This window comes from Dermochelys coriacea, chromosome 1, assembly GCF_009764565.3.
Source record: "Dermochelys coriacea isolate rDerCor1 chromosome 1, rDerCor1.pri.v4, whole genome shotgun sequence".
Taxonomy (NCBI): domain Eukaryota; kingdom Metazoa; phylum Chordata; order Testudines; family Dermochelyidae; genus Dermochelys; species Dermochelys coriacea.
The window spans coordinates 5650137-5676575 of NC_050068.2; the positions used below are offsets into that span (position 1 = coordinate 5650137).

Sequence of the window (26439 nt, forward strand, 5' to 3'; positions counted from 1 at the left end):
CAGGTCTGATCAAGCTTTCCTTGGGCACCTGAGAGCTGCAGGTTTCGGCTAGCCGAGCAGGTCCTGAGTGTGAGTGAGCGCTTGCCTACTGAAATGATCTATGATCTATGAACGATCTATGATCGTTCGGAATGGACAGGCCCATTGCAAAGAGAGAGACCAAAGTGGGGAAAAAGAAAAGGAGTACTTGTGGCACCTTGGAGACTAACAAATTTATTAGAGCATAGGCTTTCGTGAGCTACAGCTCACTTCAAGCTTATGCTCTAATAAATTTGTTAGTCTCTAAGGTGCCACAAGTACCCCTTTTCTTTTTGCGAATACAGACTAACACGGCTGCTACTCTGAAACCTGTCAAAGTGGGGGAGGTATTCTCTCTGATTGGACCCACTTCTGTTTGTGAGCGAGACCAGCTTTTGAGCTTACACAGAGCTCTTCTCTGTGGCTCTTGAAAGCTTCTCTCTCTCACCAACCGAAGCTGGTCCAATAACAGATGTCCTTCCCCCATCTTGTCTCTAGTATCCTGGGACCAACACGGCTACAGCAACACTGCATCCAGGCCTTCTGTTCAGATTGTCTGCATGAAACGTTGGGCTGTGATCTCCTGCGGCCTTAAAAGCTAGGCAGGGTCGATCCTGGGCACTGCTTGGCTGGGGAGATCTCCAAAGGAACCTCAGGGTACCTCTGGGAGAGCAGTCTTGTGAAGTGAGCAGGTAGCGCTCTTCTAAACCAAACATAGTGTCTGTTGGAAGAGAGGGGTGCTGGGCTGCTGGAGGTGCCTGATCCCTCTCCCCTCTCTCTGCCGGAGGAGGGAGTTAACCCTCGTGTGCCGTATCCAGTTCCAGTGGCCCCATTCCCCGCCCTTCCACAATGAGTGGAGGTATGGTGGGCCCTAAGGGCAGACAGAGTCACAATGAGGTGTGGGGGAGGAGGGGAAGGGAAGCCAGGGGAGTGGTATGGGCAGAGCAACAGAAGGAAGGAGATTTCCACCCCAGCACGATCAGTGAGAGTCGCAGAGGCCAGAGAGAGGAGCGCAAGAGAGCTAAGAAAGGGAGTTAGCAATGAGAATGGAGAGGCTCACGGCTCTGAGCCCGCCCATGGCACTCCCTTGCAGGGCAAGATGAAGACCCTATTGTGGAAGACACTTGGCTTTATCCACCGCTGTGCAGATCGGAAGCACGTGAGCATCTGTGCTGCTAATGCTTTCTCCGGAGAGGTGTTCTGTGTAGACTTTTAACCACACCTCTTGCGGCAGCATGAATGCCCTGTTCCTAGACTGAAGGGACCATTGGGGCCATCTAGTCTGGCCTCCTGCACAAAGTCTAGGCATACTTGGCCTTGCTTCAGCGCAGGGGCCGCACTAGGCCAGCGGTTCTCAAACTTCATTGCCCCGCGACCCCCTTCTGACAACAAAGTTACTACGTGACCCTGGGGAGAGGGGGCCGGAGCCCGAACCCCGCAGCCCCGGGCGGGGATGGAGCTTGGGCTTCAGCTTCAGTCCCGGGTCCCAGCAAGTCCAATGCTGGCTCTGGAAACCCCATTAAAACGGGGTCCTGACCCATAGTTTGAGAACTGCTGCACTAGGCAACCTCTCACGGTCTCTCCTACTGTTCCGTTTCCATGAGTCTGTGACACTGGCCGAAGCACCTGTGTCAACCCTTCCTCTTGCAAGCAGGGCCACTTCAGTCTGTCTAAAGTCTTGGTCCGCTTGCAAAGTCCTGGGGGGGCTCTATCAGGAGGAGATAAAACTGCACTGAGGGGATTCTGCATCACTGCGCCCACAGAAAATGCCACTCCCTCCCTCCCCCGCAGATTTCCTGTTTCCCTGCAGAAAATGGCAGGGAAGCTGCGGGTGGAGGGGCAGGGGGCGACCATATGTTCAGTTTGGGGGGGGTTGCCCCCCTCCAAACAGAGGCGAGGTCTGGGGGTGCACACGGGATTACATGCCCAGCTGAAAGAGGCTGTGTCTTGGCTCTGCTGACTAATTTGCACCTAAATGCAGCCTCCTGGGTCCTAGTGCCAGCCATGCTCCCTTCTGTGTGCTGGGAGCCTTGCTGTTTTCTGTGCAGCAAGGAGTGCCAGCAGTGGGGCTGGGTAAGGTGAGGTGGGGGAAATGAGGGAAGGGGGAGTAGGGGGAAGAGGCAGTGGGGAAGAAAGGGGGTGGTATAGGGCAGCGGGAGGAGAAAGTGGGAATGAGGGAAGGGGAATGGAGAAGAAAAGGGGATAGGGGAGTCACGGGGGAATCAGGAGCCTGGCATGCAGTGTTCCCTCGGCAGCAGCTGAGGCTCCTCTGCTGAGCAGGCCCATCGAACCCTCGCCCTGACAAGCCCCACCCTCCTACACCTGGTCCCCCTCCGATGAGCCCCCCGCACCCAGACCTCCACACCACTGAACCCCTACCAGCTGCACTCCATCAAGCCGCACTCTCTCAGCACCCGGACCACACCCAGCCCCCCCTCCTGAGCCCCAACCACCTTCACCTGGATCCCCTGCAGAGTCCCATTGACCCCGCACCCAGAATCCCCCAACGAGCCCCTGTGCATTCAGATCTCCCACTGAGCTGCCTGCCCCCAGACTGCCCCACACAGAAACCTCTCACCCCACACCTAGATCCCCCAGCACTAAGCCCCTCCTCACTTGGATCCTGCTGAGCTGAGCCTGCCCCCCTACACCTGGTGCACCTGGCGCAGGGAGGCAGGGCCCTGGGGAGTTTCTGGGGTAGGCCCAACCCTTATGCTGTGTCAGGGTCAGGTGCAGCCTCCCAACCGAGTCCCTGTATTGGGGGAGGTGGGGGCTTCAGGGTGATCTCCCACCTCCATTCAGCCAGTGGCCTGTGCTCCCCACTGCCATACTGGAGCCACATTTATTTATTGACAAATAAAATTTGCAGAATTTTAATATATTGTGCACCGAATTTTAAATTTTTGGCACAGAATTTTAAATTTTGGGGTGCAGAATTCCCTCAGGAGTGAAAACCAAACTCTTCACTGCCAGCACCTTGGCGTGTAGACACAGCCCTAACCAACCCGCGATACAGGGGGAAATACTTGGACCGCATCCGTATTTTAACCTGCTATGCTCACAAGCATGTGTGTTCACCACAAGATGTCTCTCCAGGCTCTCTGAAGACACCGTTTATGTAGCATCTTCCAGAAGATGACTGGTGTGGAGCATTAGTACTGCCGCTGGTTTAGTAAATAAGTTCTCTGCATTCGGGCTCTGGAGGACTGTACTGAACTGGGGAGCTTGTGCTGGTGACAGGTTTGTGTTAGGTTTCAGAGTAGCAGCCGTGTTAGTCTGTATTCGCAAAAAGAAAAGGAGGACTTGTGGCACCTTAGAGACTAACAAATTTATTAGAGCATAAGCTTTCATGAGCTACAGCTCACTTCATCGGATGCATTGTGTTAGGAAACCATAAGAGTGGCTAGACCTTTTTCCTATATGGGTCTCCGAAGTGTGTCAGGTCAATGAATGATAGTACACGTGATGGGATGTCATTGCCTTTTATGTGGCTGGCTGGAATGGCCCAACATGGGTAGGGTGACCAGATAGCAACTGGGAAAAAACAGGACAGGGGGTGCGGGGGTAATAGGTGCCTATATAAGAAAAAGTCCCCCAAAACGGGACTGTCCCTTTAAAAATGGGACATCATGGGTGGGAATTGGGTGGACAAGCACAGAAAAGCTCTGTGTGTTCTCCTGGATGGAATATGTCAGACCTATGTGTACGGAGCAATATGTGTGTGTCCAACATCTGAATAGTGGAACCGCTGCTAGGGACCTAGGTTAGCTCACCTGAAGGTCTGGGTCTTTTGCGGGAGTCTAAAGTTGTGGTTTCTGTTCCCTAAAGCACCTGGAGTGATTTAGCTGATACCTGTCAGGGTCTGTGTGCTTATAGCCCAAGGGAAGACTTTAATGATAACATCGCAGGAGCCTATAATTGTGTCAACTCTTTCGATTCCAGATACAATTGATTTGACTTAACAAGTCAAAAAAGTTTCTGGCTTCCAGGGCTGCAAACGCCATCTGGGTTCTAAAAACCCGCCGCGGTGTTGTGTTTTTTGCTGCCCTCTTGTGGGCGATAAAGGTTCTGTCCCTGCGTCAAATGTCCCTTCTGTGTGAGGGGTAAAGCAGGAACACACCCTGTGCCGACGTCGCCAGCCGCTGGAGCTGAACGTGCTGTCTCTGCACTAGGTTTCCCAGCCCCAACCTGGCTGTCAGGGTGTTGCGGTCAGGCCTGTTCTGCTCTGGCCGCTGGCAGTCCCACCAGCTGTGGGCTCCTGAGAGCCAAGGTCTCTGCCCTGTCCCTTCCCTGTGGCTGAGTATCCGAGTTCTTGCCTCGTTCTGTCCCAGTCCCTTGCTAACCGTGTCTGCCCCCTCTTCCTCAGGGGTGTTCCTGATCCCCTACTTCGTCATGCTGCTCTTCACCGGCCTGCCCCTCTTCCTGCTGGAGCTCAGCCTGGGCCAGTACGGAGCTGCAGGGCCCATCACCGTCTGGAAGTGCTGCCCCCTGCTGAAAGGTGAGTCTGTGCCTGGCGCAGTGTCCCACTCCCCCGAGCGAGCAGGGCGTAGGGAGAGGCAGCTGCCATACGTCTTACTTCCCCCCCCCACTTCTGGCCCCTGGACACACAGTCCCCTTCTCTGTCACCCATCAACCACAGGGACAAAGTCCTCTGCCTCTCGCTCTGACCACATCACCTCCTGCTCTCAATCCCTCCTCCAGTCCTGCTCCTCCACCGAGTCCAGTTCAAACAGCCTGTCTGCCTCTTCCAGGCCTGGCAGAGCTCCACCCCCATCCCTTATCTGACCACGTCCCTCAGCACAGCCTCTCTGGGCTAGGTTTATCCACTCCCCCTGCTGTCTCCGCACTGTCGCAAGCGCCCGGAAATGCCTCCTTGAGCTGCTCTGCAAGGTCAGCGCCCTCTCCTCACCGCAGCCCTCTCCAAGACGCCCAGCTCCGACCAGCCTTCCCCATAGGCTGTAACACAAAACCCAGCCTTTCCTCCCTGTCCCCAGAGGATTTCAAAGCACTAAAGAATCTGCCCTCATGGCTCCCTGGGAGGAGCGTCTGTTGTCTCCATTTCCCAGAGAGGCCAATGGCCTGGCTGGACCTCCCAGATGCACCCAGCGCTGCAGCCCTCACTGAAATCCACAGGACTATGGGCACCTGGGAACGTCAGGTCCCACAAGTGACTGGCAGGGCTGGCACAGAGCCCGGTTTCCTGACTTCCTGCCCTGTGCATTAGCCGCAAGAGCCTCCTTCCTGCTCTAATGGCTGTAAAGTAGATCTCGGCGCCATCAGTGTTCTCTGCCGCGGATGGCTCCCAAGCAGAGCTGTGGTGCTCAGCCAGGCTGTCGACTCTCTCCAGCTCGGCCAGACCCTGGGGAGTGCGGGGGGGTGGGGGAGCATGAGAACGCTCCAAACCCACGAAACAAAACTCTCTCTCAATCCTCTCCTCAACCATCCAGGGTTGTGAGTTCAATCCTTGAGGGGGCCATTTAGGGATGTGGGGCAAAAATTGGGGATTGGTCCTGCTTTGAGCAGGGGGTTGGACGAGATGACCTCCTGAGGTCCCTTTCAACCCTGAGATTCTATGATACACCAAAGGAACCCACTGGGCAGCAGGTCCTTGCTCCAGCCCCACGCCATTCAGTGCAAGCATGTGAGGGAAGGATGCCCAGCACCACTCAAACTGCCTGAGCTCAGCAGTGTGTGTCCCCTGCTCCCTCTCTACTGCCCCTCCTGGGGGGTTCAGGCCCTAGAGCTTCCTGCTCTGTCCCAGGAGCAGGCAGATCACCCTGTGCACTGGCTAAGCCAATGGCAGTGCGGGTTGTCAGCCTGAGCAGACCTGTCTGAGCAGGATGCTGGGCTGTCCCTAGTCCCAACGGGCTCTGTAGCGGGCAGTGCTGGACACACCTGGTCTGTGTGAGGGCAGGAAGCCTGTCTGGGGAGGAGAGATTTGGATGAGACGCAAAGGCACCAGCCAGTGAGGGGGATGGAGAAAGGAAGGGGATGTGGGCTGATGGGCTGAACCTCCTGACAAGAGATGGATGGGGCTGTGAGATCACTGGGCCCAGAGCCTGCAGACTCGCTGGGGAGAACTGGGGGGACCAATTGCTGCGGTGGGCCTCATCTAGTTCCCGCATGCAGCGAGTTCTCCGTGCTGTGTTCGGATCTGAGCACTCGGTAGCTGCAGAGGTGTCTTCTCCCAGCCTCCCATGCCAGTGCTGGCGTGGGACACCGAGATCCGCTGCGTGCCGCTCTGCCTGCTTCTCTTTCGCTCCCTCTCAGCAGCCTAGGAGACGTGCTGGTACGTGTCTGGCCAGCACCTAGCGCAGCGGGGCCCAGCCTGCCGACCTTGCCGTGGTATAAGGGGTGCTCCCTGCAGCATGTGCCGTCTCCTGTCGTTGGCAGCGGTCAATGACCAGTGCCCCACGCATGCACACACCTCGCCATCATTAGTGCAGCTCAGACGCTTGGCCTCGTGGCATCACTCCCCTGTCTCCATCCACCTGTTGTCTCATGATTGAAGTGTGAGCACTTGGGGGCAGCAGCCATCTCTCTCCTGGGGGCTCGGCTTAGCGACGGGGGCCCAGTGGCACTACGTGCGTTCACGAGGAGCAGACGTGCCGGCTGTGAATGCTGAAGGGCCCAGCTTCGATCCCTGCCAATGCTCGCAGGGGGTGTGAGCAAGCAGGGCTGGTGTCTCCTCAGCAGCTGCACCTTCCTCCCTCCCTTCCCTGCAGGGATCGGCGTGGGCATGCTGCTCGTCTCCTCGCTGGTGTCGCTCTATTACAACGTCATCATCGCCTGGACTTTCTACTACCTGGGCATGTCCTTCCAGAGCCCCCTGCCCTGGTCTTGCGATGCTCTGCGGAACGCCCCCCTCTGCCAGGTCTGTCTCCTCCCTCCCAGACGGCCACTCCAGTGCGGCTGGCCGGGTTATTTCCCTCAACTGGGCAGCTTGGCCTGGCACTGCTTAAAACACTCAGCTGCTCCTCATGCTGCTGTGGATGGGCTAGGAGGGGACATCTCTCCGGGCCAGCCAGGGCTTCTGTATGTGAGGCTGTTACGGGTACAGGGTACGGCTACTGTAGGAGATGGGGCTGGCCAGCCATAGTGTGAGGATGTTGCCATTCCCTCTGGGGTCTGTTGCCATTTGGGGAGGTGCATATGACATCCCTCCCCCCCACAAGCAGCATCCTGCAGGGACCCCACCCTGTGGTGCAGGCTGGCTCCTGGCTACGAAGGAGATGGAACCGCCTACAGGAGCTACTCAGCCCTGTTCCCCACCTGGCCAGAGGGGGTCTCCAGCCCAGCGGGCCCCTCCCACACTCGGCTCCTCCTCAGCCCCGGGGCGGGTGAAGGAAGAGGAGGAGCAGGCTGCGATATGCAGGGCAGAGGCCAAACCAAGAGGCCACGGATGAGTCCTTTAGCAAACCCTGGGCCTGATCCAGTGCCCACAGAGAGCTTCCAACAGGTGTTGCATTGGCCCTGTGTGTGCAGCAGCGAGCAGGACTTGCGGGGACAAATGGCCATGGCTGCTGGGAGCAGCGAGCGCTCTGGGGAGCCTGCCTCTCTGAGCTGTGGGACAAGGAACAGGGAGTTTGGCAGGGGAGGAAGCTTCTGCCTGGGGGCAGCTGGCGTAGCGTGGCGGAGCCTGTGACCAGCCCGCTCTGTCTTGCAGAACGCATCGGAAAACTCCAGCCGGTTCAGTGCCAGCGAGGCCTTCTGGAAGTGAGTGGCTGCATTACAGTGTTTGTGTTCGAGACTGATTCGCCGCCCTTCCCGCAGGTCGCAGCCTGCCTGGCGCTCTCCCTCTCAGTCATGGAGCCCCTGTGCTCCTGCGGGAGCCTGAACCCAATCGGCTGGGAGCCTTGCCCACCTCTGCTCACTCGGGGAATGCCTCTGCCAGCTCCGCTCTCGGCACCAGGGGGTGCTGCAGTCGGTGGGGTGCTGGGATGAGGGTCCAGGACTCCATGGCAGGAAAAACAGTTGCATCAAGGGAATCCCCCTGCGTGGAGCTATGGAACTCGCTGCCACAGGGTGCACAATCATAGAATCATAGAATCATAGAATATCAGGGTTGGAAGGGACCCCAGAAGGTCATCTAGTCCAACCCCCTGCTCAAAGCAGGACCAAGTCCCAGTTAAATCATCCTAGCCAGGGCTTTGTCAAGCCTGACCTTAAAAACCTCTAAGGAAGGAGATTCTACCACCTCCCTAGGTAACGCATTCCAGTGTTTCACCACCCTCTTAGTGAAAAAGTTTTTCCTAATATCCAATCTAAACCTCCCCCATTGCAACTTGAGACCATTACTCCTCGTTCTGTCATCTGCTACCATTGAGAACAGTCTAGAGCCATCCTCTTTGAAACCCCCTTTCAGGTAGTTGAAAGCAGCTATCAAATCCCCCCTCATTCTTCTCTTCTGCAGACTAAACAATCCCAGCTCCCTCAGCCTCTCCTCGTAAGTCATGTGCTCTAGACCCCTAATCATTTTTGTTGCCCTTCGCTGTACTCTTTCCAATTTATCCACATCCTTCTTGTAGTGTGGGGCCCAAAACTGGACACAGTACTCCAGATGAGGCCTCACCAGTGTCGAATAGAGGGGAACGATCACGTCCCTCGATCTGCTCGCTATGCCCCTACTTATACATCCCAAAATGCCATTGGCCTTCTTGGCAACAAGGGCACACTGCTGACTCATATCCAGCTTCTCGTCCACTGTCACCCCTAGGTCCTTTTCCGCAGAACTGCTGCCGAGCCATTCGGTCCCTAGTCTGTAGCGGTGCATTGGATTCTTCCATCCTAAGTGCAGGACCCTGCACTTATCCTTATTGAACCTCATTAGATTTCTTTTGGCCCAATCTTCCAATTTGTCTAGGTCCTTCTGTATCCTATCCCTCCCCTCCAGCGTATCTACCACTCCTCCCAGTTTAGTATCATCCGCAAATTTGCTGAGAGTGCAATCCACACCATCCTCCAGATCATTTATGAAGATATTGAACAAAATGGGCCCCAGGACCGACCCCTGGGGCACTCCACTTGACACCGGCTGCCAACTAGACATGGAGCCATTGATCACTACCCGTTGAGCCCGACAATCTAGCCAGCTTTCTCCCCACCTTATAGTGCATTCATCCAGCCCATACTTCCTTAACTTGCTGACAAGAATGCTGTGGGAGACAGTGTCAAAAGCTTTGCTAAAGTCAAGAAACAATACATCCACTGCTTTCCCTTCATCCACAGAACCAGTAATCTCATCATAAAAGGCGATTAGATTAGTCAGGCATGACCTTCCCTTGGTGAATCCATGCTGACTGTTCCTGATCACTTTCCTCTCCTCTAAGTGCTTCAGGATTGATTCTTTGAGGACCTGCTCCATGATTTTTCCAGGGACTGAGGTGAGGCTGACCGGCCTGTAGTTCCCAGGATCCTCCTTCTTCCCTTTTTTAAAGATGGGCACTACATTAGCCTTTTTCCAGTCATCCGGGACTTCCCCCGTTCGCCACGAGTTTTCAAAGATAATGGCCAAGGGCTCTGCAATCACAGCCGCCAATTCCCTCAGCACTCTCGGATGCAATTCGTCCGGCCCCATGGACTTGTGCACGTCCAGCTTTTCTAAATAGTCCCTAACCACCTCTATCTCTACAGAGGGCTGGCCATCTCTTCCCCATTTTGTGATGCCCAGCACAGCAGTCTGGGAGCTGACCTTGTTAGTGAATACAGAGGCAAAAAAAGCATTGAGTACATTAGCTTTTTCCACATCCTCTGTCACTAGCTTGCCTCCCTCATTCAGTAAGGGGCCCACACTTTCCTTGGCTTTCTTCTTGTTGCCAACATACCTGAAGAAACCCTTCTTGTTACTCTTGACATCTCTTGCTAGCTGCAGCTCCAGGTGCGATTTGGCCCTCCTGATATCTTTCCTACATGCCCGAGCAATATTTTTATACTCTTCCCTGGTCATATGTCCAACCTTCCACTTCTTGTAAGCTTCTTTTTTATGTTTAAGATCCGCTAGGATTTCACCATTAAGCCAAGCTGGTCGCCTGCCATATTTACTATTCTTTCGACTCATCGGGATGGTTTGTCCCTGTAACCTCAACAGGGATTCCTTGAAATACAGCCAGCTCTCCTGGACTCCCTTCCCTTTCATGTTAGTCCCCCAGGGGATCCTGGCCATCTGTTCCCTGAGGGAGTCAAAGTCTGCTTTCCTGAAGTCCAGGGTCCGTATCCTGCTGCTTACCTTTCTTCCCTGCGTCAGGATCCTGAACTCAACCAACTCATGGTCACTGCCTCCCAGATTCCCATCCACTTTTGCTTCCCCCACTAATTCTACCCGGTTTGTGAGCAGCAGGTCAAGAAAAGCGCTCCCCCTAGTTGGCTCCCCTAGCACTTGCACCAGGAAATTGTCCCCTACGCTTTCCAAAAACTTCCTGGATTGTCTATGCACCGCTGTATTGCTCTCCCAGCAGATATCAGGAAAATTAAAGTCACCCATGAGAATCAGGGCATGCGATCTAGTAGCTTCCGTGAGTTGCCGGAAGAAAGCCTCATCCACCTCATCCCCCTGGTCCGGTGGTCTATAGCAGACTCCCACCATGACATCACTCTTGTTGCACACACTTCTAAACTTAATCCAGAGACACTCAGGTTTTTCCACAGTTTCGTACCGGAGCTCTGAGCAGTCATACTGCTCCCTTACATACAGTGCTACTCCCCCACCTTTTCTGCCCTGCCTGTCCTTCCTGAACAGTTTATAACCATCCATGACGGTACTCCAGTCATGTGAGTTATCCCACCAAGTCTCTGTTATTCCAATCACGTCATAATTCCTTGACATCACCAGGACCTCCAGTTCTCCCTGCTTGTTTCCAAGGCTTTGTGCATTTGTATATAAGCACTTGAGATAACCTGTTGATCGCCCCTCATTCCCAGTATGAGGCAGGAGCCCTCCCCTCACAGACCTTCCTGCCTGTGCTTCCTCCCGGTATCCCGCTTTCCCACTTACCTCAGGGCTTTGGTCTCCTTCCTCCGGTGAACCTAGTTTAAAGCCCTCCTCACTAGGTTAGCCAGCCTGCTGGCAAAGATGTTCTTCCCTCTCTTCGTAAGATGGAGCCCGTCTCTGCCCAGCACTCCTCCTTCATGGAACACCATCCCATGGTCAAAGAATCCAAAGCCTTCTCTCCGACACCACCTGCGTAGCCATTCGTTGACCTCCACGATTCGACGGTCCCTACCCAGGCCTTTTCCTTCCACGGGGAGGATGGACGAGAACACCACTTGCGCCTCCAACTCCTTTATCCTTCTTCCCAGAGCCACGTAGTCCGCAGTGATCCGCTCAAGGTCATTCTTGGCAGTATCATTGGTGCCCACGTGGAGAAGCAGGAAGGGGTAGCGATCCGAGGGCTTGATGAGTCTCGGCAGTCTCTCCGTCACATCACGAATCTTAGCCCCTGGCAAGCAGCAGACTTCTCGGTTTTCCCGGTCAGGGCGGCAGATAGATGACTCAGTCCCCCGGAGGAGAGAGTCCCCGACCACCACCACCCGCCAATGCACAAGAGAATAGCCACTATCGTGGTGGTTGGGGTTGGGGTTGAAGCCATAAGCTCCTCTCCAGGCTGGGTTTGGAGGAAGCATCCCCTGCAATACTGCCATGGCTCTGTGTGGTCAGTGTCACCCTCAACAGCTCACATGGAGACCAAGCCGCTAGAGACCCAGTGCTGGCAAACTGGCTGGAGGGGGTAGCGGGACCAGCATACCCGATGTAGGCCTGTGTCATGGGCAGGAGGGGACTGGCTGGTGGGTGGGAAGCTGTTGCCAAAGTAGGAGGCAGGTATGAAGCCAGGAGAGGGCAAAGGGATCTGGTAGTGGGCACGGAGGCAGAATTTAACACCCACTCAATAGCCCTCCCACCATTCTGGTCGAGGGGGGCGACACCCTGTGTTCAGTGCAGGCTGGGTCCGCGTGTTTCTAACTTGTGTTTGTGCCACGCAGCGAGCAGGTGCTGGGGGTCACGCACAGCTCCGGCCTTCACGACCCGGGCCCGGTGAGGTGGCCGCTCGCAGTATGCTTGTTGGTCGCCTGGATTGTCATCTTCCTGTGCATGCTAAAGGGCATCCGCAGCTCGGGCAAGGTGAGTGGCGGGCAGGGCGTGGGGTTTGCTAGCGTGGGCCTGCTGGAGCGTGTTCCCCCGGCAGCCGAAGGGAGGGGAACCCCGTGCGCTGGCTAGGCAGGGGGGGTTCTACGTATGTGTCCTTTAAAGAGGTCAATGCCCCCAGAAGCTTGGTCGATGGGCATGTTCTTACCAGCGCTTGATGACTGAGTATCACAGTCCCCGGCCCCAGCTCCCCAAAGGAGGTGGGTCTGATCCCCGTTTTACATGGGGAAACCGAGGCATGAATTGAGGTATTGGGGTCACCCGGAGCTGAGTCGCTGACCATTAGATAGCACTGTCTTTGCGCGGACTAATCGGTGTTGAGCTGGGGCCGTGTCTCATGAATTCTTGCTAGGCTCCCGGACGCTCGCTATCCTGCAGGTGTCCTGTGGGCAGATGGGGTAAGAGGCGGATCTGCCACGGGAGGGCTAGAGAGAGGCTGGGGCTTCTCTGGTTAAAAGGATATTGCCACATCCACGCCTTCGCCGTTCAGCATGTCCTGAGATCTCCCTTCCAGGGTGTCTGCACTGGGGCGGGGTTCTGGGCTCCCCAGCCCTGCACAGAACTGGGGGGGGCACTACACATCGATTGGGGGGCGAAACAGCTAAATAAGGCGATAGGCAAAGTGCTCGTCTCCTCCCACCCCCAAAGAAAAAGGCCCCAGAGCACGGAACAACGAATAACCAGGAAGTAGGGCTTGGCCCCACAGCACCTAGACCAGCCCATGGAATGGGGGGAGGGGTGTCAGTCACGCGTGCTCTGACCCCAACAAGGCTCAGAACAGACTCACAGGACCCCTGGGTGCCCTATGCGTGGTGTTCCTAGCCCCATCCAGGCTCCCTGCTGGCTGTCGGGAGGCTGCACCAGGCTGAATCCAACTGGGTTCATCCTGCAGTTGGTTCTGCCCCACGGTGTTGCCAGAGTGATGCCGTATTATTAGGGCTGTGAAATCTGGTCTTTTGTGTACTTTTACCCTATACTGTACAGATTTCATGGGGGAGACCAGAGTTTCTCAAATTGGGGGTCCTGACCCAAAAGGGAGTTTTTTTGGGAGGGGTCACAAGGTTATTGTAGGGGGGTTGGGGTATTGCCACCCTTACTGCTGCACTGCCTTCAGAGCTGAGTGGCCAGAGAGCGGCGGCTGGTGGCCAGGTGCCCAGCTCTGAAGGTAGCACCCTGCCAGCAGCCATTGAGAAGCAAGGGTGGCAAGCCCGCAAGCCCCTTGCAATAACCTTGCAACCCCCAGCACCCACCAAAACCCCCTTTTGGGTCAGGACCCCCACAGTTCCACCACCGTGAGATTTCAGATTTAAATAGCTGAAATAATGAAAATTTACTATTTTTAAAATCCTATGACTGTGAATTTGGTAGGGCCCTACGGATTATGCTCCATCCTGGGCCTGGGCCCCCCCGTTGACATCAGCACTGCAGGGTGTGGGTGTCTCCTTGGAGCTGATGGGTGCAGCACGTCAGGGATGATGTGTGTGTGTGGGGGGGGTGTAAGCAGCCAGTGATGCCGTCAGCACCATGGGGGGCTGGTGAATGCAGTGTGCCAGGGATGGGGGGGTATAAGCAGCTGGGAGTGTGACTGTGCAGGGATGGAGGCAGGTGTTACAGCCGGGGGTGTGGCCGTGCAGGGAGGGGGGGCGTGTTACAGCTGGGGATATGCCCGTTCAGGGATGGGGGTATATAAGCAGCCGGGGGTGTGGCCATGCAGGGATGGGGGGGTGTTATAGCTGGGGGTGTGGCCGTGCAGGGATGGGGGGGTGTTATAGCTGGGGGTGTGGCCGTGCAGAGATGGGGGTATATAAGCAGCCGGGGGTGTGCCCATGCAGGGATGGGGGGGGTGTTACAGCCGGGGGTGTGCCCGTGCAGGGATGGGGGTATATAAGCAGCCAGGGGTGTGGCCTTGCAGGGATGGGGGGGTGTTATAGCTGGGGGTGTGGCCGTGCAGGGATGGGGGTATATAAGCAGTGGGGGTGTGGCCGTGCAGGGATGGGGGGGTGTTATAGCTGGGGGTGTGGCCGTGCAGGGATGGGGGTATATAAGCAGCCGGGGGTGTGGCCGTGCAGGGATGGGGGGGTGTTATAGCTGGGGGTGTGGCCGTGCAGGGATGGGGGGTGTTATAGCTGGGGGTGTGGCCGTTCAGGGATGGGGGTATATAAGCAGCCGGGGGTGTGGCCGTGCAGGGATGGGGGGTGTTATAGCTGGGGGTGTGGCCGTGCAGGGATGGGGGTATATAAGCAGCCGGGGGTGTGGCCGTGCAGGGATGGGGGGGTGTTATAGCTCGGGGTGTGGCCGTGCAGGGATGGGGGGGTGTTATAGCTGGGGGTGTGGCCGTGCAGGGATGGGGGTATATAAGCAGCCGGGGGTGTGGCCGTGCAGGGATGGGGGGGTGTTATAGCTGGGGGTGTGGCCGTGCAGGGATGGGGGGGTGTTATAGCTGGGGGTGTGGCCGTGCAGGGATGGGGGTATATAAGCAGCTGGGGGTGTGGCCGTGCAGGTGGTGTATTTCACAGCAACATTCCCGTACCTGGTCCTCATTGTGCTCATCATCCGAGGAGCCACGCTGGAGGGATCCATCGAGGGCGTCCGCTTCTACCTCTCCTCGGACTGGAGCAGGCTACAGAGCGCTCAGGTACCCTGCCCCCCGCCGCCATGGGCCCCTTAGACTCCCCCCGCTCGCCATGTCCCCCCTTGGGGTATCTGCTGCTGTTTCAGCGCGTTGGGTCGTCCTGGGGCTGGCTGGAAGGGGTGAGCGCAGAGCCACTAGGTGCTTGGCAATGGGCCCTGAGCAGATGGCTGCAGCCCAGCCAGAGTGTGGGGGGGGGGCTTGGCGCTCGGCGGGCGTGGGGTCGGCGGGACGTGGCAGCTTGCGAGGAGCATGTTGGGGGTGGGGAAGGAGCCGGCTCCCAACCAGCTTCTCTCCCCCTAGGTGTGGAACGACGCTGCCTCGCAGATCTTCTACTCGCTGGGCATTGGCTTCGGGGGGCTGCTCTCCATGGCCTCCTACAACAAGTTCGACAACAACGTGATCAGGTGAGCGGGCGGGCCAGGGAGCGCTCCGGGCCGGGCGGGGCTGGGGCAGCGCAGTCCGAGTGACCCTGCACACCTGCTGCGGGGGAGTCTTTGCTGCCATGTTGAGTCCAGAGCCACCTTGGTCTCTACTCTTGTCCCAGAGCTAGAACTTGAGACCTTCTGCTCCTGAATGCCAGGTCCTGCCAGCAGGCTACCACCACTGGGGCGGGGAACCGGGTCGCAGCTCCTCGGCAGCTCTGCCACCCCCCTCGGCTCCATGAGGAGCTGCTTGATGGTGTGAACGCCTCATCCCAGAGGCTTGACGGTCTCTGTGCCAGAGATCCTGGGCCCGGGGCGGGGAGGGGGGGGGCAGCAGACCTGGCTCCTGCCAACTCCTTGTACAACTCCTCCCCCTCCCCCACTCTGCTGCCCACAGGGACACCCTGGTTATCGCCATCGGGAACTGCTGCACCAGCTTCTTCGCTGGATTCGCCATCTTCTCCGTCCTGGGCCACATGGCGTGGAGGAAGAGAGTGCCGGTGGGGGAGGTGGCTGACTCAGGTACGGGCGGGGCCGGCTGGCTGTCCTGCCTGGGTGAAACCATCCCCGCTCAGCACCTGCCTCCCACCCTGCCCCACCCCAGCCCAATTCTGTGCCCGCCCCAGTGATGTTGGGGGGAGGTTCTTGCTGCCAATTCCTCTCCAGATCAAGCCAGCTGGGCCTCCAGCAGGAGCTGCCCTCACTCTGTCCCCTTGAGGGTCAGGCGGCTCCTTGCCGGGCACTTTGCCCTGGATTTAGGAGCTTTGCTTTGGGCAGCTGCTTTTAAAACTTGGCCTTTAACAGGGGGGCTCTGGGGATGATTCAGGCCCATCCCTGTGAGGGGTGCAGCCTGTCCTCAGGGCGTTCTGGCAGAGCACTGCTGGAGTGTCAAATTCGTGTCCCCCACTCCCAACGCTTCTCATATGTGTCCCAGCCCGGGCTTATGTTCTCTTCAGGGGCCGCCGCTGGCATCGCCCTTGCACACATTAGGGCACCCCACCTTTTCCCAGTTCGTAGGGCTCCAGGCGAAAAGCACCTACCTGTACCCAATCGGTAGGGCGCTGGGTGTAACTAACCCGGTCAATGTAAGTACCTACACCCGTTCCCAAGCCGTAGGGCGCTGAGTGTATACTACTTCTGCAGATTTGCAGGACCTTTTACCAGTGAAAGAGCCTTACATGGTCATATCCTACATAACCTCTATTTATTAAAAATCCCCCGAAACAGACGGCACATGCTACACACACACAGTGCTCAGCACTCCCAATAGGATAGACGAACTTTTCTGGATGGCCAGTCAGGAGCAGGTCCATCTGGGGGACTCCAGTTTCTGCTCGGTGTCATTGGCAGGGTGTTGAGGTCTGGCCGCTCTGATCTTTGGGGCCATGTCCTGGAGTTGGCTCCCAAACAACTTCCTTTTGGACCCCAGTTGATAGAGTGAAATCTGAGTCCTGTTTAGCTCTACCTTAACCAATCGTTACACTAAAATTTTACTAACCAATCCTAACACAGTCTAACAAAATTCTCTAATCAATCCTACCCCACCACCTTCATTAATTATACCTAGCAAAATTAATTATGTACCAGACAGAAATAATGAACGAACCAGACAGATAAACAATAGGGAACTGGGGACCGTAATGACAAAACAACGGAAATGATGATTTCATAGCCCAGCTATTGAAAAGTGAGTTCCTGCCAGGCAGGACGCTATCAAACTACGTTTTCTTTAACCGTCGTAAGATCGGTTTCTTTATCTGGTGATAGCAGACGAAGGCTTTAGGCCTTACAATACGGCTGCAGACAAAGGCCTTATCCTGACACTGGGGTGGACACATGGTGGCCAGGAGAGAACGTGCTGGGCTGGGCTGCTGAGGGAGGCTGTTCTCCATTTCTCCTCCTCCCGCCAGGTCCTGGACTTGCCTTTGTGGCCTACCCAGAAGCCCTTGCTCTGCTGCCTGGCTCTGCCTTCTGGTCGGTCCTGTTCTTCCTGATGATGTTCACGCTGGGAGTGGACACCCTGGTGGGTCTAACCTGGCGGGTCCTCGTTCGCACGCCGCTGGGGGCCGCTGGCCTCTCTGGCCCCCGCCTCCCTGCAGCGCAGACGCGTCGCCCTCCTGGCCGTGGGTCTGGGACGCGCCGGCCCCTAGGAACGCACAGAAGCTTCTGTGGCCACCTGTCGGCTCCACCTGCCTCTTGGACACCTGGTCTAGCAGCTTTCCCCGCTCACCCCGGCATCCACAAATCCTGCTGGGCCAGGGAGTCGTTCGCTGGCAGAGCTGGGTTTGTGGGGGACGATGTCAGCACCCTCTGCCAGGACACATTGTCATGTCCTTTATGGGGGGGCAGGGGATGGTCCTTGGAGGGGTGGGGCAAGGGCAGGGGCTGGGGCAGGGTGTGGTCCTTGAAGGGGTGAGGCAGGAGCATGCTGTGGGGCAGGGGCATGGGGTGCTCCTTGGAGGAATGGGGCTGGGGGGGGCTCCTTGCCACCCTGAGTAGGACAAGCAGTCAGGAGTGAACTTTGCTGGCTCTCTCTGGACTCAGCCCCACATGATGTGTGGGGTGCTGCCCGGGGCCTGGAGACACTCCCTGTGCACTGGGGCCCGGGGCGCACTTGGCAGGGTGCCAGGGCACAGAGTGCATGTCCTGAGACCGGCAGTGCCCCACGGGCAGGAGCCCGGGAGACCCTGACGCCCGTCTCTCCCCCAGTTCGGGAACATGGAGGGCATCACCACGGCCGTGCTGGACGAGTTCCCGGCCCTGCGCGAGTGGAGACGGAAAACCCTCTTCCTGGGCACGCTGTGCCTCACCTTCTACCTGCTGGGCCTGCTGCTCACCACCGAGGTAGGGCAGAGCTCAGCCCCCGGCCTGCCCTGTGCAGGGCCGTAGCCCCACGGCTGTCAGGGCCGAATTGCCTCCAGCCAACAGACGCCATTGGCCTCGGGGCAGGAGATGACGACTGCCTGCTTGGCACAGGGGCAGCGCCTTCCCCGCCAGACGGGTTATATCCCCCCAGTGCCCCGGGGGTGCTCACCCTGCTCTGCCCCGGCCGACGCTGGCTGCACGCGGGCTGGAGATGGGTGCCGGGCCTGTGGCTCAGCTGGCCACGTGCTGAGCAAGCAAAGCGCCCCACGGCGGGTCCGTGGGGGCAGGGGCTGCCCCTCCAGCATGGCAGGCACTGGGCGCCTCTCCCTGCCTGCACCCAGCCGGGTCTTCACGTGCCCGCTGCACTGTCGCTTGCAGGGCGGCATTTACTGGTTCACCCTCATCGACGCCTACAGCACCAGCTTCGGTCTCATCATCATCACCCTCTTCATGTGCGTCGGCATTGCCTTCTTCTATGGTGAGTGTCCCCAACCCGGGGCTCGGCGCATCCCAGAGCGTTGGACTAACCTCCTCCTCCCCCACCGTGGAAATGCAGCCACCTCTGGGGCGCAACGTGGCAGCTGCTTCACAACACCCAGCAACACCGCTCCACCTTGTGCAAGCGTCGGCAGGGTGCTTGGTGTTCTATAGGACGCAGAGGGAGCCCCGGACCCTGGCTATCTCCACCTTGGAGGGCAGGGCGAGGGTCAGGCTCCCCGGCTACCTCCTGTTGCTGGGAGGTCTGCCGTCCAAGCCCTGCCCTGGTGTACCCCTGCGTAACCGTGGAGCTTGCCCAGTGCCGGGCTCGCTGAGTGGCGGGGATGCCCCCCAGGCCTGGTGCAGGGGATGACCATGGCACCGGAGGTTCTCCTCTTTAAACTCCCATTTGTCCCCCGCTCAGGAGTGAACCAGTTCTGCCGGGACATCGTCGACATGATCTGCCGGTGCCCACCCTGGTGCAGCAAGCTGGTGCTCTACTTCAAGGCATGCTGGGTGTTCATCACGCCGTGCCTGCTGCTGGTAGGTACCGGCCCTGCCCGAGAGGCGCCTCAGCCACCCGCAAGGGGCAGTGCCTGTATCGCCAGGCCCCGGCCAACTATAGTGCTGAAGGGCTGAGTTGCTCGGGGGCCTTCCTGACCCGGCAGCCCGCTGGGGGCCGTGCAGGCTCCTTGTGCCCCAGCCTGTGCCACACCCTTGGCATCCCCGGGCAATGCCAGGCTCGACGGTGCTGCAGCCTGCACAGCACAAACGCTGCTCTGGTTCAGCACAGGCGCTGGCTCTGGGGGATCCTGGGGTAATTAGCCTGGTGAGTGGGGCCATTCCCTGCCTTTAGGCTGTTTCCATCCTGCTCTGATCAAGAAGCTGCGGGTAGAGACAAAAGAATCCCCCCCCCAGGTATTTCACCTGGTGAGTTTCATTTGGAGCTGTGCCCTCGTTTGGGCCCCGGGCTATTGGTAGCCAAGTGGCCTGCACTCTGCCCCTTCACAGCCTGGCATCACAGTGTCTCCAGGAGGCTGCCCAGCTCGGACTCTCCACTGCTGGCATCTGCACCACCCTTTGGGCGGGGAGAGTCCCAGCAGCTGCATCGTGGGGACTCACGCTATGAAACCTACGTAGACTAGACCAAGCTCTGGCAGCCCTTGTGACCCCCATCCCCATAGGCACCTCCTGGGGTGGGGGCGGGCAGGCCCCTTGCTGCAAGAGGTGGGTCCGGCTGGCGGGGGAAGGGCTGCGGGTGTCTGACGGCGCTGCTTGGATCTGCCCTTCCAGTTCATCCTCTTCTACATCTTCCTGGAGATGTACAACACGTCCCTGCACTACGGCGCCTACACCTACCCCCGCTGGGGCAAGGCCCTGGGCGTGTGCATGGGCACCGTGACCTGCATCCAGATCCCGCTCTGGGCGCTCGTGGCCGTCTGCAGGGAGTCGGGGACGCTGACGGACGTGAGTGCGGGGCCGGGCGGTCTGGGGCACGCCGAGCCGCCCTTTCTGCCACCTCCCCAGCACCCAGTGGCTGGGAGGAGGGACCCAAGGGGTGGGGAGGGTGTGGCTGGAAGGAACTGGGAGCTCCCAGTTGTGGGGGGGTCACCTTGCAGCGTGGGGCATGCTGGGGTCAGGGCTGAGGCTGGGATCTGGACACTTGCCCCTCTCACCACCTGGGGCCCCGGGTCTGGAGCCCTGCTGGGCCCCGGTTTCTCCTTTCTGGGCAGGGCTCAGGCTCCCGACCGCAGCCCCGTGGCCTGGCCCTGCGGCCGTCGGGCAAATGCTGCAGTCGTACTCCAGCAGTTGTGTGCCTCAGCCCCCTGCCCGCGAGTCCTTGGGCCCTGCCCCCCACCGCAGGCTGGGCCTGGGTCACCACCCGCGCTCTTGGCCTCCCACCCCCCACAAAGCTGGTCTTGGCGCCTGGCTCACCCCCACCCCACCTCCTTGCAGCGGTTCCGGAAAGCCATCCACCCCCTGAACTCCTGGCGCACGGCGACCACCCACGCCGAGGTCATCGACGTCCCCTTCACCATCAACCTGGTGGACAGCGACTTCGCCAGCCCGCCCCAGGGGAGCAGCGAGGCCTGAGCAGCAGAACTGGGGCTCCAGGCCTGGCTCAGCCGCGAGCAGGTGGCTGCCGGTGGCTGCCCTCTCCGGGCTGGGCAGCTGCTCTTGGCTCCGCCGGGGCAGCCTCGGGCCGGCGCTCACGGGACACGCTGGAGGCTGCAGCTGGCACCGCGCCTGCAGGAGACGACGCGGGGCTGGAACCTGCTGCTCCCCAGCCGCGCCGGGGCCCTCAGGCCTCTGCTCAGGAGAGGCCAGCCAGCCCCCGGGCGCTTTGCAAGAGGGGCCCGGCCTCTGAGACCTTCTTAAAACTCTGCAGGAAAAGGATTGTACTCAAGAGCATCCATTGCACATGCCCCCCGGCATGGATGGGCATGTGGCCGGGTGGGTGCCAGCCCCCCCGGGCACACACAGACAGGTGGGTGCCCTGGGACAGGGACAGAGAGGTGCACGCTCCTTGCCCAGCTGCACCCCACCGCTGGAAGTGATTCCCCAGCGCTGTAGCGAGGCTGGGGTGCAGCTATCCTGGATGACCCCTCCCCCCGAGCATTATCATCTGTGCAGGGGGCTGGCCAGGCCCCCAAGGACTGGGCCTGGGGCGGAGAGCTGGGGTGTGGGACTCCCCTAATTCTGCTGCTGCCAATCCCATGAGATCTAGTCCCCAGGTTCCCCTCCTCTGGCTTGGGCCTTGCCTCCTGCCAGCAGTTCCACGTGTGGGGTTCTGCCCCTGGCGCCTCGGGCCAGGCTATGGGTGGGCACAGAGTCCGTATGGCTGCAGGGAACATGCCTGAGGGCGGCTGCCAGGAGTCAGCGCTGGGCTTCCTACCCCTGAGTCCGCTCTGGGTGGCAGCTGGCCAGCTGCTCGCTTGGCCAACTCGTCCATGGCTCTAATCAGCTCCTGCCATGGTCTCAGCCTGGGCACCCCGGCCCCCTAGCTGGCAGTGGCTGGCAGGGTCACAGCCCAAGCCTGCCCCGGGGCGAGGACTTGTGGCCAGGGGTATGGGGGCAGCACGAGGTTCATGGTGCACAGCTGGGCAGCACCATGCCCTCACCTGCTCTGTGGGAACCACCCAAGTTGGGGGGGGCTGGCAGCTGCTGTGGGCAGGGCTGGGAGAGAAGCACTGATTTGTGGAAGGGAGTCTCTCCACCTGCCGGCCCTCCCTAGGGGCTGGGTTTGGGGGGGCCCCAGCTTTCAGGCCAATGGGATTTCCCTGCTGCCGAAATAAAGACCCGGTGTTTCCCCGCCAAAGCGTGGTAAGTCTCTTCTCAGTGCTGCCCGGGCCCGTGTGGGGCTGCTCCAGGCTGTGGGATGACGGTCCAGCAGCCCTCGGTCTGCAGGGCACCATGAATTGACCCCGACCCCACTTGCCCCAGCAGGAGGGGCCTGAGCTCTCCTTGCTGGTCAGCGGCCAGCGCCGGCACTTCACCAAACTGGGCGCTTTGGGTTTAAAGTGTCCCCGTGGCTGAGTGCTGACCCCTGGAGGGCAGGGCTGGGTGAGTGACGCCCCCCTGCAGCTGCTGTATCCCCAGCCAAGCCACAGGGGCACATGGCTGGCCCGGAACAGCTGTGGCCTGTGCCAGCTGCCCCACGGCAGCCCTGGGGTGCGGGGCGGGGGTGGAGCAGGGCTGGCTGCCAGGCTCCTCGGTGCCCTGCGGGAGGATTTAGAGCTGCCTGGAAACACTGGCAGAAAAGGCAGCCGGGCCCAGCACCGTGTTACCAGGGCGGCGCTGGCGCGTTGGACAGGACGTTCCAGCCATGGGCGCACGGGCGGCTTTGGGTGAGTTTTGTTCCCCCCCCAGGCTCTGATGCTGGCAGGCGGCTCGGGGCTTTTCATGCCCCAGGCCAGCAGGGGGGACGGATGCTTCCGTTCCTGCCCGCTGGGCTCTGGCTGCTGCGGGGCTGATCCTCCCCCGCCCCCCCCCCCGCCAGTTCCAGCTTGACACTGATCTTATCCCTGCAGCCAGGCGCCTGCTCCTGCCCCAGGGCTGGCCCCAGCCTGTGCCCAGCCTGGCCCTCCTCAGTGCAGGGCCCAGGCTCCCAGAGGAGAGGGCGAGGATCTTCTGGGGCAGGGGTAGAGAGAATTCGTGGGGGGGCACCAGCAGCTGCAGGGCCCCTTGCTGGAGTCATGGCGCAGGCTGCCCGGGAACGCCGGCGTAAGGGGGGTGGGGCCAGTGCCCCTGCAGAACCTGGGCGCGGCGGGAAAGTTGGCAGCGTGTTCAGGGTTGGCTGGCTCATTAACGGAGTCACACCCCAGTGAGTGACCCTGTGTGCGCGTTTGGGGGGGGCAGGCAGAGCCCTGGCCCTGTGTGTTTGATCGCTGCAAGACACTCCCCCCCCCAGTGTCATGGTGTGCTAGAGACCACCCCCCAGGCCCCTGGCTGCTACATGGCACCCTGGGACCCCTCTGCCCATCATAGCTGCTCCACCAGCTGCATTTCAGTCCCGGGGTAACGGCGCCAGCTCATGTCAGGGCCCCGGCTGGCTTGTCTCCAAACCTCCCCCTTTGGTACGGGGTGTGGATTGAGGTGAAGGGCTGCAGGACTCGGACCAGGCTGCAAACCAGCTAGTGCCCAGGAGCGCAGCCCGTCTCCAGGGAACGGTGAGGCGCGTGTGAGCCTGGCAGACCCTGACCCTCTGCTGTTCGGCCTGGGGTTTGGCCTCCCGGTGCCCGTTCCTCGCGGCAGCCAGCCAAGGAGAGACCAGCAGCCCCTTGCTCAAAATCTCCTACATGCTTTATTGGATTGAAAAGAGTTTTATGAAATGACAAAACAAATCAGACTTGGCAGATGCGTCACAATCGCTGCTTTAGAAATGCCCCCACCTTCTCCGGCAAGCATTGCCGCAGGGCGCCAGGCCCAGCTGGGGCGCCCCGCCCACAGGCAGTGCCCAGAGAGGGAGGACGCACCGGGCCTGCTGGGGTAGGACTGTAAGGACGCTGAGGCCTGGGCTATGCTCCCCTCGGCCCTTCCTGCCCTGCTCTGGAACCGCAGGCGGGAGGGACATGGGCGCTGCTGCAAGGCCAGGCCCTGAGGCTGCTGTCAGTGGGGGGGGGCAGGAGCCCTTTCCCAAGACAGCTGAGCTGGTCTGAATCTGCTCCAGTGCCATCGAAGCTGCATGGAGCGGGACCAGCCCAAGGGGGCAGGGGAGGGCATGTGACCCAGTGCTACCTGGCACGAGCTGGCAGCCGCCGCCCGCCCAGCAGGGCTAGGGGTTGGCTCCTGCCGCTGGGTCTCCCAGCTCAGACAGGTGGCCAGCAGCAGCCAGGAGGGCAGGCGAGTGAGGAATCGCAGGCACTTAATCACCATAGGGGATTTTTCACTTATCTCAAAGCAACACTGTAATCGTCTAACTACCCGCTCGGAAACACCTCGTCAGCGCGTCCTGGAGACGTGACAGCCAGCGTATTACACCAGCTGCAAGCAAAGGCCCCAGCCAGCCCCTCTTCCTCCTCAGGGATCCTTGCAGCCAGCCCTGCTGCCCCCCCAGGATTCCTCCACCATACAGCAGGCAGAACGCCAGGCCCTCCGCCACAAGGCTCCTGGGTGGTTGCCCAAAGCCTGGGTGCTCCCCAACTGGGATGGATGGGGGGGCGAGGGGGCAATGCCCAGGCCAGGCGGGGAGAGCTGGGTGCTCTCCTTCAAGTGCAGGTTGCAGACAGGCTCCAGCCGTCTGCGTGAAGGTAGCAATGCAGTGGGTCAATGGGTCACTGACGCTGCTCTAGGTGGGGGCCCCTCCGGCCCGGTTCTAGTCTGAACTGGGAGCCGTGCTGCAAAGGGGAACCTCCTGGGGCAGAGCAGAGCGTGGCCAAGGCCGATCGTTCCTCCCTGGGAACCAGACACAGCCCAGCATGCAGCAAAGCCGACTCCACCAAATACCCGGAACCCGCCTGCCTTCCCGAGGGGAATTCTCGTTCTCCAACGCGCTGGGTCCAAGCCCAGGGGAAGGGCCTGTGCTCTCGGCCCTGTTCAGAAGCCCAGCCTTTGGACCGAATCCTGGCCCGACTCACCCAGGCAGCTCAGTGGAGCACAAGGCGGTCGCCCGGCTGTACCCAAATGGCTTGCGGCCCTTTGGCTGGTAGGAGCTGCTCTGGGCTTCACAGCATCTGCCTCCCCCACACCCCATTTCCTTTGCCACCAGTGCCTGGCCCTGGCCGAAGCTCCGAAGCTCCAGCTCCTGCTGCGGAGGCTGAGACAGGGCAGGGCCTGCTGGGAGATCGTCACTGAGCAGGCCCCGCTTCAGAAACAAACCCGGCAGGCTGCAGCCACCCCTGAGCCAGCTAAAGAAACAAACACTGCCCCGAATAGACTTGGCCACGGTTCCTGAATGCAGAGACACGGGCCAGGCCCTTGCTCTCTCTCCACCCAAAGCCCTGAACTCGCTAGCTGGCATGCGCCTTCTGCTTTCCCCGCCAAAAACGCGCAAGCCCCTCCTCTCTCCCCAGTCACCCCAGCCCCGCGGCATCTGCCCCAAGGTGCCCTACGCTGTGCAGGCAGAGCAGCCCCCCAGGGAGAGCGGCAAAGTCCCGGGCGAGGCAGCTGACCCTCAGATCGCAGCCGATTCAACCCTGAGTAGCCAAGACTAGGCCCTGACCTCCCCGAGCCGCTGCCCTGGCCCAGGCAAGAGGGAGGCCAAAGCCCTGGGGGGGCACAGATGCATGCGGCGGGTCTGGCACAGAGGGAACCCGCCCCTGGTCGGGTTCTCAAGCTGAGCAGGAGCCACACGTGCAGGAGTCCCGAAGAAGCCGAAAGTGGGAAAAAAATCAAAGCACATTAAACAAACCCTAACTGCCGTGTGGCCGAGCGGAGGCAGGAGCGCTCGGAAGTCGTGAGAAGCCATGCACAGCAAAGCAGGGGGCTACTGAATTGGAGAGAGGGAGAAGGGGCGGCTGGTTTACAAGTCGGGCAATAAATACATTTAAATAGCTGCTCCCCCTGCAGATTTTACACAACTTGATTGGGAGGAGGGGGTGGGCAGTCGCAAGCACCCCACCCATGTGGCTCCTGGAAGGGGGGGGAAGGGTGCCTTTGCCCATGGCTCTGTGCCCCGCCCCTCCCTGCCCAATGGATTGGGTTCGTGGCTGGCTTTCCTCCTCCTCCTACTTCTTGGGCTTTTTGAAGATCTTTAGGGGGAACTTTTTCTTGCCCTGGCTGGAGTCAGTCTCCTCGCCCGTGGAGCCGCTGTCCTCTTCCCCGGCGTTCTTCTTGGCGGCCAGCTGCGGGATGCGGGTGTTCTTAGCGTTGCCGGGCCTGGAGTCAGAGATGGGGGAGGGCGTGTCGGGCTCGGTGGAGCTGGGGCTGTGTGAGCGGGAGGAATCAGAGTGGCTCTGCCTGCCTGCCGTCGGGTGGCTGATCTCCCCGAGGCTGGCGGACTTCTCCATACCATGGTTCAGCATCATCATCTTCTTCACCACCACCGGGCTCTCGGCCAGCCGCTCCTGCAAAGCCCCCAGTGAGGAGGCCTCGCCGTGCTTGCTGCCTCCGTTGGAGGTCGGGGCGCAGCCGGCAGGGTGGCCTGAAGCAGCCTCCTCGGTGGACCTGGTCAGTGGGGGGGGCCTGGCAGCCAGGAGCTTGGGAGCAGAGCCTGGGATGCGCTGATGATCGCTCATGTACAGGAAGGAGGAATCGGAGTCGGAGCGGGTTAGGTCTCTGTGGGCAGGAGGAGAAGGAGAAGGTCACGACAGAGTCCTGTGCCCGGAGGAGCCTAGCGCACGCACACACACGCACGCACACACATGCACAATGGTGCGGCCTGGCTAACACAGTGGAACTCTCCCATGTGTTATTCTGTAGGGAGAAACTTGCAACAAGCCTCCAGG

The 26439-nt window shown here is 59.7% G+C and overlaps 2 protein-coding genes and 1 long non-coding RNA gene across 5 annotated transcripts in view; 1 reads left to right on the forward strand and 2 right to left on the reverse strand.

Moving 5' to 3' along the window:
• Window positions 1-21865, forward strand: part of LOC119849981 (sodium-dependent proline transporter-like) — a 41030-nt gene extending 19165 nt beyond the window's left edge. Inside the window, 13 exon segments of the mRNA XM_038387512.2 lie at window positions 4385-4516; window positions 6744-6892; window positions 7685-7734; window positions 11995-12133; window positions 14658-14792; window positions 15090-15193; window positions 15609-15733; window positions 17122-17234; window positions 17921-18055; window positions 18455-18554; window positions 18978-19096; window positions 19847-20020; window positions 20510-21865. Coding sequence (XP_038243440.2) covers window positions 4385-4516; window positions 6744-6892; window positions 7685-7734; window positions 11995-12133; window positions 14658-14792; window positions 15090-15193; window positions 15609-15733; window positions 17122-17234; window positions 17921-18055; window positions 18455-18554; window positions 18978-19096; window positions 19847-20020; window positions 20510-20647 — 1613 coding nt within the window. The 3' untranslated portion in view covers window positions 20648-21865.
• Window positions 4365-17359, reverse strand: LOC122457852. Its single transcript, XR_006277525.1, has 3 exons — window positions 16461-17359; window positions 6066-6077; window positions 4365-4375 (listed from the first exon to the last, which is right to left on the reverse strand). It is a non-coding gene; the product is annotated as an uncharacterized LOC122457852 (long non-coding RNA).
• A 1473-nt stretch (window positions 21866-23338) lies between the features above and the next one.
• Window positions 23339-26439, reverse strand: part of STIM1 (stromal interaction molecule 1) — a 177189-nt gene continuing 174088 nt past the window's right edge. For all 3 annotated transcript variants that reach the window (XM_038398851.2, XM_043503978.1, XM_043503979.1), the window contains one exon: window positions 23339-26269. In XM_038398851.2, coding sequence (XP_038254779.1) covers window positions 25720-26269 — 550 coding nt within the window. In that variant the 3' untranslated portion in view covers window positions 23339-25719. The remainder of the gene's footprint in view (window positions 26270-26439) is intronic.